At 53.3% G+C, this 14,803-nt stretch overlaps 1 protein-coding gene across 3 annotated transcripts; it reads right to left on the reverse strand.

Moving 5' to 3' along the window:
- Window positions 1-895: 895 nt before the first annotated feature.
- LOC311614999 (uncharacterized protein CXorf38) lies at window positions 896-14,068 on the reverse strand. 3 transcript variants are annotated; one of them, XM_084870121.1, is made up of 7 exons: window positions 13,810-14,066; window positions 13,514-13,648; window positions 9,200-9,319; window positions 7,814-7,963; window positions 7,016-7,195; window positions 2,823-2,985; window positions 896-1,388 (listed from the first exon to the last, which is right to left on the reverse strand). In XM_084870121.1, the coding sequence occupies exons 1-6, from the start codon at window positions 14,017-14,019 to the stop codon at window positions 2,824-2,826; spliced, it is 957 nt and encodes a 318-aa protein (XP_084726247.1). In that variant the 5' UTR covers window positions 14,020-14,066; the 3' UTR covers window positions 896-1,388; window position 2,823. The 3 variants fall into 3 exon arrangements, with proteins under 3 accessions (XP_084726247.1, XP_084726246.1, XP_084726248.1); XM_084870120.1 differs by having other exon boundaries at window positions 896-2,476; XM_084870122.1 differs by lacking the exon at window positions 13,514-13,648 and having other exon boundaries at window positions 896-2,476; window positions 13,810-14,068.
- Between the last annotated feature and the right edge of the window lie 735 nt (window positions 14,069-14,803).

Raw genomic sequence — 14,803 nt, forward strand, 5'->3', positions numbered from 1 at the left:
TGCGCACTGTTCCCACACGCACAGGCTTGTAGGAGGCCCACAGGCCATGTCCCTGTGTCCGCCACTTTGCTGTAAGCCTTCTCTGGGAATGTCTCCCTTTGTTTCCATTTCAGTGTGATCCAATGTGCCAGGATAGTTTTCTGAGCAGTATCGTAGTTTGCCAGAGCGGACATTAAATCCAGGAGGTGAAATCTCAGAGGCCATCGGCTGTGCCTTTAAAATCCTCACATCTGCATTTGTTCATGCCTGGCACGTGGCTGACATTGATAAATGTTTGAGTAGATAAGGAAAAGCTAACTGCACGTGAGAGATATGAAAATCAGGTGTCCATAGCCCCAAAGTCCCTAAAGTTGGAAATGAGGTCTAAAATTGGTTAGTGAATCAAGACTTAATTTGATGCCAAGTTTTGTATCTTATGTCTCGAAGCTAGAAAATACTGCAGGGTTTCTTCGTTTGGGGGGAGTTTAAGATGGATGAAAATTTTTGTTTACTACTGAAGTCCTCTCAAGGAACTCCATAAAATGAAGGGAGAGAGAAAATGTAAGATTAAAGACCAAAGAGCATGGTTTGTACCCGTTTCAGCACCAAAAACACACACAAAAAAACCCAACCCAACCCAACACAACATAACCCCCCCCCCCAAAAAAAAATACAGAGTAACAAGAAAGATCCAAGAGGGAAGTTACAGGCACATCTGCATATATCTTAGTTTTATAAAATTACATTAGTGCCTTTTAATGTAAAAATATTTACATTGAACACCCGCCCTATCCTTGCCGCTTCTCTACAGATCATAACCATTTTTAAATTTTTTTCTTTTAAAAAAAATTTTGTTTTGTTTGTTAATCCTCAGCCGAGGTTATTTTTCCATTGATTTTTTTTTTTTTTGGGGGGGGGGGGGCGGGTAGAAGAGAAAGGGAGAGAGAACAACGTCGAGGTGAGAGAAACACATCGATTGGTTGCCTCCTGCTCAAGTCCTGACCAGGGCCAGGGCCTGGGCCAGGGCCAGGGCCTGGGCCTGGGCCTGGGCCTGGGCCAGGGAGAAGCCTGCAATCAAGGTACCTGCCCTTGACCAGAATCGAATCTGGGACCCGTTGGTCTGCAGGCTGATGCTCTATTCACTGACCCACACTGGCCGGGCCAGATCACATCCTTGATGGGCAGCCGAGGAAGCAAGAGCTCAGCTACACTTGGCCACTCCTCCAGGCGGCCAGGCCCTGGGCAGCGGGGACCGTGGCAATTCTGTCCCTGAAGGTTCAGAGGCAACATGGCCAGCTAAGCACCACAGCTGGAACCGGACAGCCGTGTCACAGCTCAGGAACACACAGGACACAGTCAGAGTGGAAGTCTTGGGTAGGAATGGAGGAAGTATGAATGAGTTTGTGAACCTGTTGAAAAGAAAATGAATTCCCTAAGAATGTAGTAATTCTTAAATCTCCTAAAGAGGGAGGAGAAAGGCTTAGATGACAGCGTAACTGACATGTAATCTTCATGTGACCCTCCTATTCAGCCGAACAGAGGCCAGGCTGGTGCTCAGCATGGGAGCTAAGTGAGCGGAAGCTGTGGCTGCCAAGGCAGTTCCTTCCCTAAGTGCCAGCACCTGGGCACCTTTTCCCAACATGCGCTTGTGACGCTGAGCTGCGCCCCCCCCCCCCCCCCCCCGCCCCTTTGGTCAGTCAGGCACTGTTCTCTAGCCCCACCCTGACCAGCATGGACCCACCCTCTTGTCCTACTGCCTCAGGCCACCAGTTCCATGACTAATTGGAAATGGCTAGGAAATGGCCTTTGGGGACATTTTTTTCTCGCCTTCTTCCAGAAAGGATTTCTGTCTCGGCTCTGACACCCAGCTCGCGCCTTGGGCCTCCTCATAAATTAAGAGACAGCACAGCCACACTTCAGGAAGGAGGGGCGTGGCAGGAAGGGTCTGCAGGGGGCCCAGCCTTGCCTGTGCTCAGCAGCCAGTTTAGGACCAGAAAAGAACGGCACCTTTTAAATGTAACAAAACAAAACAAAAGCAAACTCCAAAAACCCCGGAGGACAGTTTTGGCTTAAAAGTACCGTATCTAACATCTTTTGGGCAGTATAGCTCGCACAACACTCTGCTTATGAGTATAGAGTCGTGGTCAGCAAACTGTGGCTCGGGAACCACATGCGGCTCGGTGGCCCCTTGAGTGTGGCTCTTCCACAAAACACCACGGCCTGGGTGAGTCTATGTTGAAGAAGTGGCGTTAGAAGAGGTTTAAGTTTAAAAAATGGGGCTCTCCATCGTACTGCTGCTATTTGGCTCTGTGGACGGATGAGTTTGCCGACCGCTGGGCTAGAGCAATACGCCCAAAGGCGGAAAGGGGCGCTCGGGGACAGACGGCATCCTCTGGGGGCAGTGCTCCGGGAGGTCTCCCTTTTGCACAGAGGAGGGCGCTGAGGGAGGAGTCGTGCTGACTTTCAGAGGACAGGTCTGGCTTGGCCCAAGGGCAACCTGAAATCAAAGGAGACGTTAATTTTATCTGAGGGGGAAGAAGTTATTCATTTTAATGAGATCTTCCTATGGAGTAACAGGTTGCTGTGAACACAGCTGAGAGCTGGGCACCGTGGGCACCCTGAGGGCTGCCCTGCCTTCCGGTTACGGTCTGACACTGACTCACTAAGACCAGACCAGCAGCTTCCGGCACCTGCGGCTGCACAAAGCTGGCGCGAGAACCCGCACCAAGGCCGGGGCCCTTCTCTCTGCGGGACAGGGAAGCCTTGGGTGACACTGTGTGTCCGTCCCCTGTGACCCGACAGAGACCGGCATCAAGGGGCGAGGCTGTTCTATTCTTACTCACCTCAGGCCTCCCCTGCGGCTGCCTGCCCCGCAGGCTCCTCTGAATGCAGAGTTGGATGCTGCAGACACAGGCCGTCCAGCTTCTGCAGGTCCTCTGAAAGGCCGTTCCTGAGATCCTCATTGCTGCTCAGAAACTCTCTCACCGCCTCCAGCCGCGTCAGGATCTGCAGAGAAACCACACAAGTGCAGTCAGAGACTCTGATGGGCCCGGGATGCAAGGGAAAACTCCCAGCTCCAAGTCAGGCTCCTGCTCACGTGTCCACCAAGAGACAGAAACCGTGGCTAGATTGGGCCAAATCTTCCATCTACTGAGGTTGTACCAATTTAAAATATATATTTTATTGATTTTTTACAGAGAGGAAGGGAGAGGGACAGAGAGCTAGAAACATCGATCAGCTGCCTCCTGCACACTCCCCATTGGGGATGTGCCCAAAACCAAGGTACATGCTCTTGACCGGAATCGAACCTGGAACCCTTGAGTGTGCAGGCCAACGCTCTGTCCACTGAGCCACACTGGTTAGGGTGAGGTAGCAATTTAAACTCCCACTAGCAACATTGACTTCCAGGACTTAACCTAACACAAGCACTCGCAGAACAGCAGCCCGGAAGCGCACCAAGGGCTTATTTGTTGTTGTTAATCCTCACCGGAGGATATTTCCCATTGATTTTTAGGGAGCGTGGGAGAGAGAGGGAGAGACAGAGAGAAACATCGATGTGAGAGACACACACCGATTGGTTGCCTCCTGCATGAGCCCTGATCAGGGCCCGGGCTGGGGAGGAGCCTGCAACCGAGGTGCTCTTGATAGGAATTGAACCTGGGACCCTTTGGCCAGCAGGACAATGCTCTATCCACTGAGCCACACCGGCTAGGGCTGATGAAGTTTTTAAATGGGAAACTCTGGCCTCATTTAAAAGCTAGCCAGGGGGATCTAAATCTAATGAAGGAGAGTGGTGGAGTGCCCTACCCCTAGCAGGAAGGTGGCCCTTAAATTTCAGCGTGCACATTCTGATGCAGGTCTAGGGGGCACTCAGCAAGCACACAGGGGACTGTGATGTGAGCAGGAAAGAGCCAGCGGTGCGGGGTGATGCCTGCCAGGGATAGGGGACGGGAAGTGGGCCGTGGCTGTCGCTCCGGGGAACGGGGAGCAGGAGGGGCGGCGGCGGTGAGGAAGCACATGGCCGCCGTTCAGCGGAGCTGTTTATGGCGCGGCTGGAAACAAGCCCACGGCTCCTGGAGGACACCTGGGCTTTACAGGAGAAATCTGGAACCCATAAACACGGAAAATGCAGATCACCCAGCTCAGCACCCCCGGCACACAGCACGCCGCGGGCACCGCACCGGGGAGCACTCGGGAAGCACCCCCAGGGCCTCCCCGCAGAGCCCGGGCCACACTGGCGGGTCTGGGCGCCACACACGCTCTGAGGCGCGGGCCTCACGGGGCTTCTGAGAGCAGGAATGCATTGCAAGAAGGCGCCAGCTCTTCCCCTGTTTTTAGCCGCTTACTCTGCTGAATTTTCAACTGCCAGGGCCAAGCAGAGCATGGTGGCCAGCAGGGCCGTGCGAAGGGCGCTTGGGTGGCAGCCGAGCTCTGTGGCAGATGGCCCTTGGCGGCCACACGCCACACATGTCCCCGGGGAGCTGGCCGGCTGCTGCTCCCCGCGGATCTGAAGCAGAGCGCAAGTTACACACGCACAGTGTATTCCAGGGGAGCCCCTTTGATAACGTTATACATTGAGTGGCCAGATGAGGATGATCTCTGAACGCATAATCATCTGGCCACTCTGGGTGTATCCTATAGAACAAAAGGCTAATATGCAAATTGTTCCCCGACCAGGAGTTCCACCTGCAGGCAGGCTGGCCAACTGCCCATGTCCCCTCCCTCTGGCCAGGCTGGCTGGACCCCACCCATGCACGAATTCATGCACCGGGCCTCTAATACACACACACGCGCGCACCAGATTATTATGTGTTCAGAGATCATCATAATCTGGCCACTCAGTGTATATCATTACGGCTCATCATCGAGCAGAAAAGAATTGACATGATGAGCTCTCTCTGCCATGAGCTCCATGAGGCATTCTGGGAACCGTCACACTAAATTACCACCATGAGCCATTCTTCCTCAACGCGGCTTTCCACCCCGACTCCCACTGCTTTACCGAACACCAGAAGCAGGTCTTATTAAACACTCACAGGAGAAGTCCTGTGCTCATAATATAATCACCGGATTTCCGCATTCCTGGATGCACGTGCTGTTTCTTCCTATTTTAACATTTCAAATGAGAGTGCATCTTACCACTGAATATCTTATAACAAATGGGCAGCATTTTTTTTTCTGTCTCAGAAGCAGTGGAATCAATGCTGTGTCTTACAAACGGTGGCATCTTAGAGCCACTGAAAGGTGGTCTATCGAATCATCTGCCTTTGGAGCCTGACCCTGGCGAGCATGGATAACCATATCGGGACTGAACTTCCTCAACAAGGTCAAGTTCCTCACATCATGGAAAGCCAACCTTCAACTTCTTAGAGATAACATGCCAATCCATCCGCATTTACATTCTGATCAATGGAAACAGCAAGAGCAATGCCATGGTCCACTGAACAAAAGCATGTGAAATGAGAACTTATCAACCTATCTGGAGGCTTGGGACCCGGAGAACAAGCCCATTAACCCCAATTTGTTCCTGGAAAACAGAGATAATGAGGGTTTGAAATGTACGGTCGCCAGCTCCTCGGTGACACAGAGGCAGTGAGGCATGAGGCACAGCCCGGAGCGCGGGCACCCACGGCCAGCCCCAGGCGCGGGGCAGCCTCACACCCGCCAGAGCCTGCTCCAGGGCTGCCTGCTCCAGGGCTGCCTGCTCCAGGGCTGCCTGCTCCAGGGCTGCCTGCTCCAGGGCTGCCTGCTCCAGGGCTGCCTGCTCCAGGGCTGCCTGCTCCAGGGCTGCCGCCTCGCGGGTCCTGCACGGACTGTGATCAGTGATGGCCAGGCTCCCTCGCAGCTCGCGGCTCAGACTGCTGGCGGGAGTGTGCTGCTGCCGGTGTGCTTTGCTCTTTGTTACACACACAGGAAAGAACCGCAGCTCCCTCAAGAGGGAAGAGGGGACCCCAGACACCGCTGCGGTTGAGATCTGGAGCCCCCGGCTGCCTCCTCTTACACAACCTGCTTCTGGAAGCAGCAGCGGGAAGAGAAGTGGGGCTGGCTCCGCGCATTTTAAACCAAAGCAAGACGACGCCCAGGGACTTGGAAAGCAGAACTCAGTCTCATTCATCATTTAACATGACCCTGGTGTGCCAGGGAGCACCACTCACTCTCTCCCTAAACCAATGAACGCACCCTCAGCCGAGGATTAAAAAACCAGACTGTCGCCCTCTACCACTTTCGGAAATAAGGTCCAGCCCCTGGGTGAAGCACAGAAAACCTTTCCAAATATGGCTTCAACCTACCTGACCTCACATCTCATCACGCCTCCTCCCAAGCTCACCCTGTCACTGTCCAGGCCCAACCTATTCTGGCTTTTTGAGAAATATTGATTTCAGAAAGAGGAAGGGGAAAAGAGGGAGAGGAAGAGAGAGGGGGTGGGGGGGGAGGGAGGGAGAGGGAGAGACAGACAGACAGAGAGAGAGAGAGAGAGAGAGAAACATCCATGATGAGAGAGAATGATGGATCGGCTGCCACCTGCGTGCCCCTACTGGGGATCAAGCCCACAACGTGGGCACATGCCCTGACTGGCAACTGAACTGTGACCTCCTTGTTCATATGTCGACACAACAACTGAGCCACACAGGCTGGGCCCAAGCTGTTTTCATGCCTTGACAGGTGGTGTTCCTTCTGCCAAAAATGCCTATTTGTCACACGGAGCCGATTCTGTTAGTCCCAGCTCCACGGCACCTTCCCAGGAAGCCTTTCCCACCCCCGCCCCACGCAGACTCCGGCCCCGCCGTTCGGAGCTGTGGCAGCCTCGCCGTGTGGCTCCACCCTGTGGCAGGCATCAGGCACTGAACTGTGCTGGCCAAGGGAAAAGAACGGTTTAAAGATACTGTTCATCCGCGCCAAAGGGGTACTCGTTTCTGGAAGGGATTTGCAGTATAAATCAGAAACATGGCTGGTAATGGGCTAAAATTAGCTCCTCTTCCTCCCTGGCGTCTGTTTGTTTACTCACACAGAGGAGATAGTACTTTCATTTTTTTACCTCTTCTGGCAACACCTCTTGTTCTTCTGCTTGAAGATAAAGCTCGTGAAGCTTTTCCTTGAGAAATTCCATTTCGATTTCATGGACTTGGCTCTCACTCAGGTAAACGCCGGAGTCACAGTCACAGCCATCTCGGTGATCTTCCTCGGGGATGAGGACGGCCCAGTCCGATGTCAGCAGCTGTTGGAACAGCGGACAGAGAGGGGAACTGAATGAATGGAAAAGATGTTCCACCGGATGACTCCAAGAATTCATTCACAACGAATGGTCACTGACTGGACCCATTTTAATAGCATCCTGTGACCACAGAAAAGCTTCCTAACACAGTACAGTTCTAGATTTCATATCAACATGTTTTACCGTTTACATGCTAAAATTTCATTTAAACCTAATAAACTTCCAATTCTAAATGAGTGACTGTGGCTACTTTCCCCCCTTAGCTCTTTAAAAAAAAAAAATAAAAAAAAATATATATATATATATATATATGTGTGTGTGTGTGTGTGTGTGTGTGTGTGTATGTATGTGTGTGTGTGTATATATATATATATATATATATATATATATATATATTTTATTGAGAGAGAGAGAGAAACATTAATGATGAGAGAGAATCATGAATCAGCTGCCTCCTGTACACCCCACACTGGGGATGGAGCCCACAACCCGGGCATGTGCCCTTGACTGGAATCGAACCCGGGACCCTTCAGTCCACAGGCCAATGCTCCGTCCACTGAGCCAAACGGGCTAGAGTTCCCCTTAGTTCTTAATGCCAGAAGTGTTCAACCTAATTTTTACCTCTTCTATTCTGGAGTACGCCTCCACAATCTCTGGGATATTATGGAATTCATTCAGAAAATTCTGGATCTTCATCTGGAAATCCCGAAGCCACACAGAAGATACCTTCATCTCTGAAGAGTGCATGATATCGTTACGACACTTAATCACCTGCAGAAAGACGAAAAACGGTAAAAGCCTTCAAAGTCAAACAGCGGGGTAAACTGACATTTTTGTAGTTCCAAACAAAGCTGCAGCCCAGCCGGCTTGCTCAGTGGTTGAGCGTCCGACCTATGAACCAGGTGATCGTGGTTCCATTTCTATCAGGGCACATGCCCAGGTTGTGGGTTCGATCCCTAGTGTGTGGCATGCAGGAGGCAGCCGGTCCATGGTTCTCTCTCTCCCTCTCCCTCTTCCTGAAATCCATAAAAAGAACAAACCATTTTTATTTTTAAAAGAAAAGTTGCAGAAAGGCTTTTTGCTATGTTCAATCCCCTGCCACTCGAATAATCAATTCATCAGGGAAAGAAACCATGATGAAAGAGGAGCGTGTGCTTTAAGACAGACGGTGCTGCCGATGTGTTCATTAATGCACGGAAAGCCTTCCGATCTTTGTGAGGAGCGAGCACAGGGGTCAATTCCGCACTGCGATCATTTTTGTCTCTGCTGATGTCACACAGGCTTCTCAGTCCTTCTAGCCGCTGGCGACCCAGCAGAATGTCCATGCATCTTCTCTCCGTTATAAACACTCCATTCACACGCACCCTCTCAGTGCCCTCAGAGTAATAACTGCGCAGAGCTGTTCTCTGTGAGAGAGACGTCTGTCTAAATCTCCAAGGAATCTGACATAGTGATCTATTCTGGCCTTTATTCACTAGTGTTCCTGTTTTCTCCAGTTCTATGTAGCTTGGTCTTGTCAATTAAATTAAAAAAAAAAGTTTTTTAAAAAGACTTTTAGTGATTTCAAAGAGGAAGGGAGAGTGGGAGAGAAACATCTATGATGAGAGAATCATGGATTGGCTGCCTCCTGCACGCCCCACACTGGGGATGGAGCCTGCAACCGGGCCGGTGCCCTGACCGGGAATCAAACCGTGACCTCCTGCGTCATAGGTCGACACTCAACCACTGAGCACACTGGCCGGGCTAGCCAACGAAAAACAGGCCAGGCTCCTGACCATGCTTGCGCAGATCTTGGCCATCACAGGGGACGGCATGTGAGCCCCACATCCCGCTGAGCAGTGCCGGCTCGGCAGCAAAGTCTAGGTTTCTTTGCACATGGGTGTTTTGGGGAGGGGCTGTGTGCTGCGGCTGCGCGCGGCTTCAGCATCACTGGGTGCTTCCCAGCTGGCTCCACAGGGCAGACGGGACTGACTCCTGCTGTGTGGGCTGAAATCAGACGGCTCTTACCTCTGTGACTTTCTTCCGATCCACCAGGAAGTGATCGCAGGCGTTGATGAGGTTTAGAAGAGCCACTGCGTCACATTCCTCGGGTCCTGCTTTGTCTGCCAGTCCGCGGGGCATGAAGGCCTGTGGGAGGGAGACGAGGGCACCTGAGTTTCCGCCAAGCCCGTGAGCTACAGGGGCCCGTGCCACGTGTCTGCTTCCCAAGAGCTGACTGCCCTTCTCTCAGTGAAGCTTCAAGTGAGAGCCTCGTGAGTCCAAAGCACCAGCCGGGAAGCAGGGCGCAGCTCAGCGGGCAGGGCAGTAATGGAAGGGCTGTTCTATCAGTCCCTCTGCTCAGAGAGACACTTAACATGTCACACAGCTGGTTTCCTGCACTTTCTTAATAGCATGTCAGCAGGAAACACGGGTAGAAAGCACCTCTTTCTTGTCCTTACTGAAGCGTCAGTGGCTGAGTTGTTAAAGAAGGAGATTTAAAATTTTAAACAATAGTTAGATAGTAGGACTTGAGGAAACTCAGTACAGTAGTATAAAGGCAAGGCTGTGGGCTTGGGAGTGTGGGGGACAGCTGTGTGACCTTGGCCAAGGTCCTCGCCCTCAGAGACCTCATCAGGAAACGGGGTAACGTTCTCATGAACCTCGAAGTGTGTTGTGCAGATTAAGGAAGTTGATGTGAATGAACAGGCCCGAAACGCTGGCTGTCACCTTGCTGGTGGTGCGGGTGACAGGGCCTGCGGAGTTCCAGATGGAGCTCCGGGGCTGGAGGCCCTAGGCCAGTGGTTGGCAAACTCATGAGCCCGCAGAGCCAAATAGCAACAGCACAACGATGGAAATTTCTTTGGAGAACCACATTTTTTAAACTTAAACTTCTTCTAACGCGACTTCTTCAACATAGACTTGCCCAGGCCGTGGTGTTTTGTGGGAGAGCCACACTCAAGGGGCCAAAGAGCCGCATGTGGCTCTCGAGGCGTGGTTTGCCGACCACGGCCCTAGATGACAGCAGAGGGCCTGTTCCAGCACGATCTTGCCTTTTACAGCATTTTCTGGCACAAGCCCCCAAATGGCGCTGTAGCAAGGCTGGGGCACATTTCTTTCCTGAAACGTTGCCAAATTTACATCTGAAGGCAACAACTTCACCGAGCTCAGCAGCTCAGGAGAGCGTGCCTGCCAAGGGACTGGAAAAGATGACATATGAGAAACTGCGTGCAATGAGGACTCGAAATAAAATACAGCGTTCCCTTGAAAACAAACACATTTCAGTAGGCAAGCGACAGAACTGCCTCCTACAGGGCTGCTTGAGACGCCAATGCACCGGGAAGGGGGGGGGGGGTCAGGACCGTGTTCCTGATGGTGGGGGACCCTACACCTGAGCCTCATGTCATTCAGAAATGGTCCCTATCAGAAGGTCCGTGGCCAGTACCAGCCCCGTCTTTCTAAATCTGACAGCCACCATATGCCACCCTCTGAAAGAAGCCTGTTATGGATGCTACAAAGGCTAGCAGAGAAATAGCTAGTGCAGTGGTCGGCAAACTCCTTAGTCCACAGAGCCAAATATCAAAAGTACAACGATTAAAATTTCTTTAGAGAGCCACACTTTTAAAACTTAAACTATATAGGTAGGTACATTGTTATTATCTTAATTAGGGTGCTCCTCAGCTGGCCTTTGCTAAAAATTCAAGGGGCCTCCTGACCGGTTTGGCTCAGTGGATAGAACGTTGGCCTGCAGACTGAAGGGTCCCAGGTTTGATTCCGGTCAAGGGCATGTACCTTGGTTGCGGGCACATCCCCAGTAGGAGGTATGCAAGAGGCAGCTAATCGATGTTTCTCATCAATGTTTCTAACTCTATCCCTCTCCCTTCCTCTCTGTAAAAAATCAACTATATATATATGAAGACTCAAGGGGCCAAAGAGCCACATGTGGCTCATGAGCCGCGGTTTGCCGACCACTGAGCTAGAGCATCAATAATGAATTCCAAGAAAAGGAAAGAGAAACTCTGCTCATTACTCCGGCTGTTGCTGAGAGGAAAACGGTTAGAGGCGCCTCAGTGGCCTCAGACCAGGTCTGGTTTTCCCTGCCACTACAAGGCACGCTCTGGCATTTTCTCGCCACGGTGAACCTGTCTCTCGCGCAATGGCATTTTATTCTAGCCATCGTTCCCTTTCTCCAGAAACGGAAGCCAACAGGAAGGGCCTACTGCCTCGGAAAGCTGTTCCTTAAAGCCATGTCGCATACCGTGTGCTCCACGTGTGACATGCAGCCTCCCGCATGTGTCCACATTGAGAAGAAGAAGGAGGAGGAGGAGGAGGAGGAGGAGGAGGAGGAGGAGGAGGAGGAGGAGGAAATGGAGAGGGAGGAGGAGAGGGTGGAGAAATAAACAAGGCTCTGGAAAGGGGGCTGGGATCTATTCTAAGGGCATCAGAAAGCCCCCCAAGGGCTTTAGGTGAGGGAGTAAAGAGAGGGAATAAAAAGGAGGGCAAGTGTGTGACGCAGAGAGGGCGAGAAGGAGGATTTCCTAGCTACCGTGCAGGCACAAAGAGGGTAGTGAGAGTCCGGAGAGATGAAGCAAGCATGCTTGGAGCCCTGGCCGGTGTGGCTCAGTTGGTTGGAGCACCATATAATGAAAGGTTGGGGGCTCAACCTGTGGTCAGGGCGCGTGCAGAAGGCAACCAATCAATGCTTTACCTGATATTGATGTTCCTCTCTCTCCCTTCCCTCTTCTCTAAAACTGGTGATCTCTTGGTTCATGAGTTGATGCTCAACCACTGAACCACCCTGGCCCGGCAAGATTTCATTTTTCTAACTGCCAAATAAGATTCCGTGTGTACAACACACACACACACACACACACACACACACACACCATCTTCTTTATCCATTCATCTAGCTTGTACTACCCGTGTGTCCCCGGAAATAAGACATCCTCCGAAAATAAGACCTAGCGCAACTTTGGGAGAAAAAAATTAATATAAAACACTGTCTTATTTTTGGGGAAACAGGGGAGTAATGCTGGAATGAGCCTAGGAGTGTACAATATTTTTGAATTAGTGTTTCTGTTTCCTTCTTGCCATTTGTGAACATGGATGGACCTGGAGGGCATTATGCTAAGCGAAATAAATCAGAGAAAGACAAATACCATGTGATCTCACTTATATGTGGCATCTAGAAAAACAAATGAATAAACAAAACGAAATAGAAACATACCCATAGAGATAGAGAACAAGCTGATGGTTGCCAAAAGGGCGGGGGGGGGGGGGAAGCGGGGGGAAAAACAAATAAACCAGTAAAGGTGCTCATGAACAAAAGAAAAGAAAACTGGAAAGTGAAACCAGTCAGCTTCCCTGTGAGAGCCTTCCTCTCAGCAGCAGCAGCGATGGCGCCATCAGGCAGTTCAGAGAAGGGAGAAGGGGGGGGGGGGGGAATCAGAACTAGAAGGTCTGCAGGTGGCAGCAACACCAAGTGGCATGAGCAGGTGGCCTGTGCTTCCAGAGAATCCCAAGGGTATAATAGCAGCAACAGAGACCAAACGTCACTGGAGAGGACGGGGTTTAGGGTGTTTTCTTGTCTAGGTGAGAGGAGTTGGCTTAGAAAAAGGGGCCGCGGGTGCAGGTGTGTGGGTTTACGGGACCCTGACAGCCACCAGTCTGGGTGCTGAGACAGTTCAGCTTCAGTTTGGAGGGGAGGGAACGGGCTGGCCCCGCGGCACTCACGGCGGTTGAGCTGGGACTGATCGCTGCTTCCCAGGCACGGAGCCTGTGCCCGCTGCTCACTGGCAGGAGGCGGCCTGCGCCGCCCACCCCCTCCACGGCTTCTGGCAAACATCAGAGAGGCAACAACAACAGAAATTCCCACTTGGCCCGGCTAGTCAGTCAAACTGCCAAAACCTGAAAACAAGTCTCCTGGAACCCTTCCATCTGGCCGCCTAGCCCGGCTCCGGCTTCCCTCCTTAGACGGCGTGGGGCCTCCGTGCTGGAGCCCGTTCCGCCTTGGCTCACTTCGCCGTCCTCGTGGGACATGAGAACCGGGCTGAGGAGCGGAGCGGCTTCCCCTCCACACCGCACTTCATGCGGCCCCCCGGGGCCTGTGCCCGGGACCCCCGCTCCGTCCTGTCCCCGCGTCTCCCCCGCAGATCGGCCCCGGCTTTGCAAGCAGGAGCAGCAACTCCCATGCCCCCAGGCCGCGGACAGGCAGCAGCAAGCCTCCCGGAGCCGCCCCGACGCCAGCCCTGGGGCTCCGCTCCTCGGGGCTGTGGGTGAGGTGCGGGCTCCGGTGACTCCCGCCCCGGCGCCGCCCCGCCCGGCCCACAGGCCGCAGGTGCTCACCTTGGCCACCTCCCAGGCGTCCGCGGGCCAGCGGCCCGGCCGGCAGTTGCCCCAGTGCACGTCCCCGTTCCTGTTGGTGTGATGTCTCAGGATCTCCCGTTTCCACTCCGCGCACAGCGGGCACTGAGGCTGGAACTGCAGGGCGCGGCACGGAGAGGCATTTGGGCATCTGAGCCCCGCACCACGGAGGGCCCGGGACACTGAGCTCGAAACGGGGGGGGGGGGGGGGGCGGCGGCGGGACAGGCAGGGGGATGGGGCGGGGGAGGACTCAATGGTCAAGGCCCCGGATGCTCACCTGGCGGCCGCGCGGGCAGCACCTGGAGCCGCAGGTGGCGCCAGGGCCCAGGCCCGGGGCGCAAGCGAGCAGGCCGCGGTGGAAGGCCAGCATCTCCCGGCCCACGAAGCCCTGCAGGCAGCGGCGCAGCAGCAGCAGGCAGTGGCCCGCCTTCACCCAGTTCTTATACTCGGCGCAGTTGAGGCGAACCGCCAACTCCGACAGCACCATCTCCCGCTCCTGCCGCGGCCACAGGGGCGGGGCGGGCGGCAGTGCGCAGGCGCGGAATCCTAGACAGAGCCGGAAGCGGCGCGCGAGGTGGGCGTGGCCCCGCCCCACGTGCAGGGCGCGTCAGCACGGCGCGCGGGCCTGTGGGCGGGGCGTTCCGGCTCCCAGGAAAGTCGGCCGCACCCGTCTTAAAGGACCCGCACTTTACCCAGCGTGTCTACCTGAAACTGTTCCCCCAAACTGAGACCCCGCCAGCCCCGAATTCTCCTTCCCCTCCGATGTCCGAGCCCCTTCCTGTCTTCTTGTAGGGGTGCAGAAGGCGCTGGAGGCACACTTCTTGAATGTTCCTAGCGTTATACAACTAAGCTGCCTTACCTGGTTCCTAAACCCACAGATTGGGTGTAGCAAATCCGGGAACTAGCGAAATGTGAAGGCGGTAGCCTGCACCACGCACCTATCACCGGTTTGCCTTGTGCCAAGGTGACACCTTTGGGCCACCAAGGAGAGGCAAAGTGGACAGCACATCACCTGGGTTTTGGAGGGTGGATTCTGGAAGGCCGCACACTCCGAGCCGGATAAGGGTTTCTTCTTTGGCGCGGAAGCTTTGAGCTTGGATGATTATTGTGTACTCCAGATTATATGATAACTAGTGCTCCTCCATAAGGGAGTCTAAGTTCCAGATAAGCGTGCCAGAGGGTTAGAAGGCAAATGAATTGTCAGCTCTGAATGACAAGAGGTGATCTTAGTTGTAGTTAGGTTTCGTGCACTTCTTGAGCTTGAGAAGCAA

The sequence above is a fragment of the Pipistrellus hanaki genome, assembly GCF_964339955.1.
Source record: "Pipistrellus hanaki genome assembly, chromosome: X".
In the NCBI taxonomy this organism is placed as follows: Eukaryota; Metazoa; Chordata; class Mammalia; order Chiroptera; family Vespertilionidae; genus Pipistrellus; species Pipistrellus hanaki.

Excerpts from the sequence above, each read along its gene's own strand:
- LOC311614999 (XM_084870121.1), bottom strand. The coding sequence starts at position 14,019 with ATGGTGCTGTCGGAGTTGGCGGTTCGCCTCAACTGCGCCGAGTATAAG. Across the intron at positions 9,320-13,513 it reads ACGCCTGGGAGGTGGCCAAG|GCCTTCATGCCCCGCGGACT; the intron begins GTGAGCACCTGC and ends TCCCTCCCACAG. Across the intron at positions 2,986-7,015 it reads AAGAGGTGTTGCCAGAAGAG|ATCCTGACGCGGCTGGAGGC; the intron begins GTAAAAAAATGA and ends GTTTCTCTGCAG.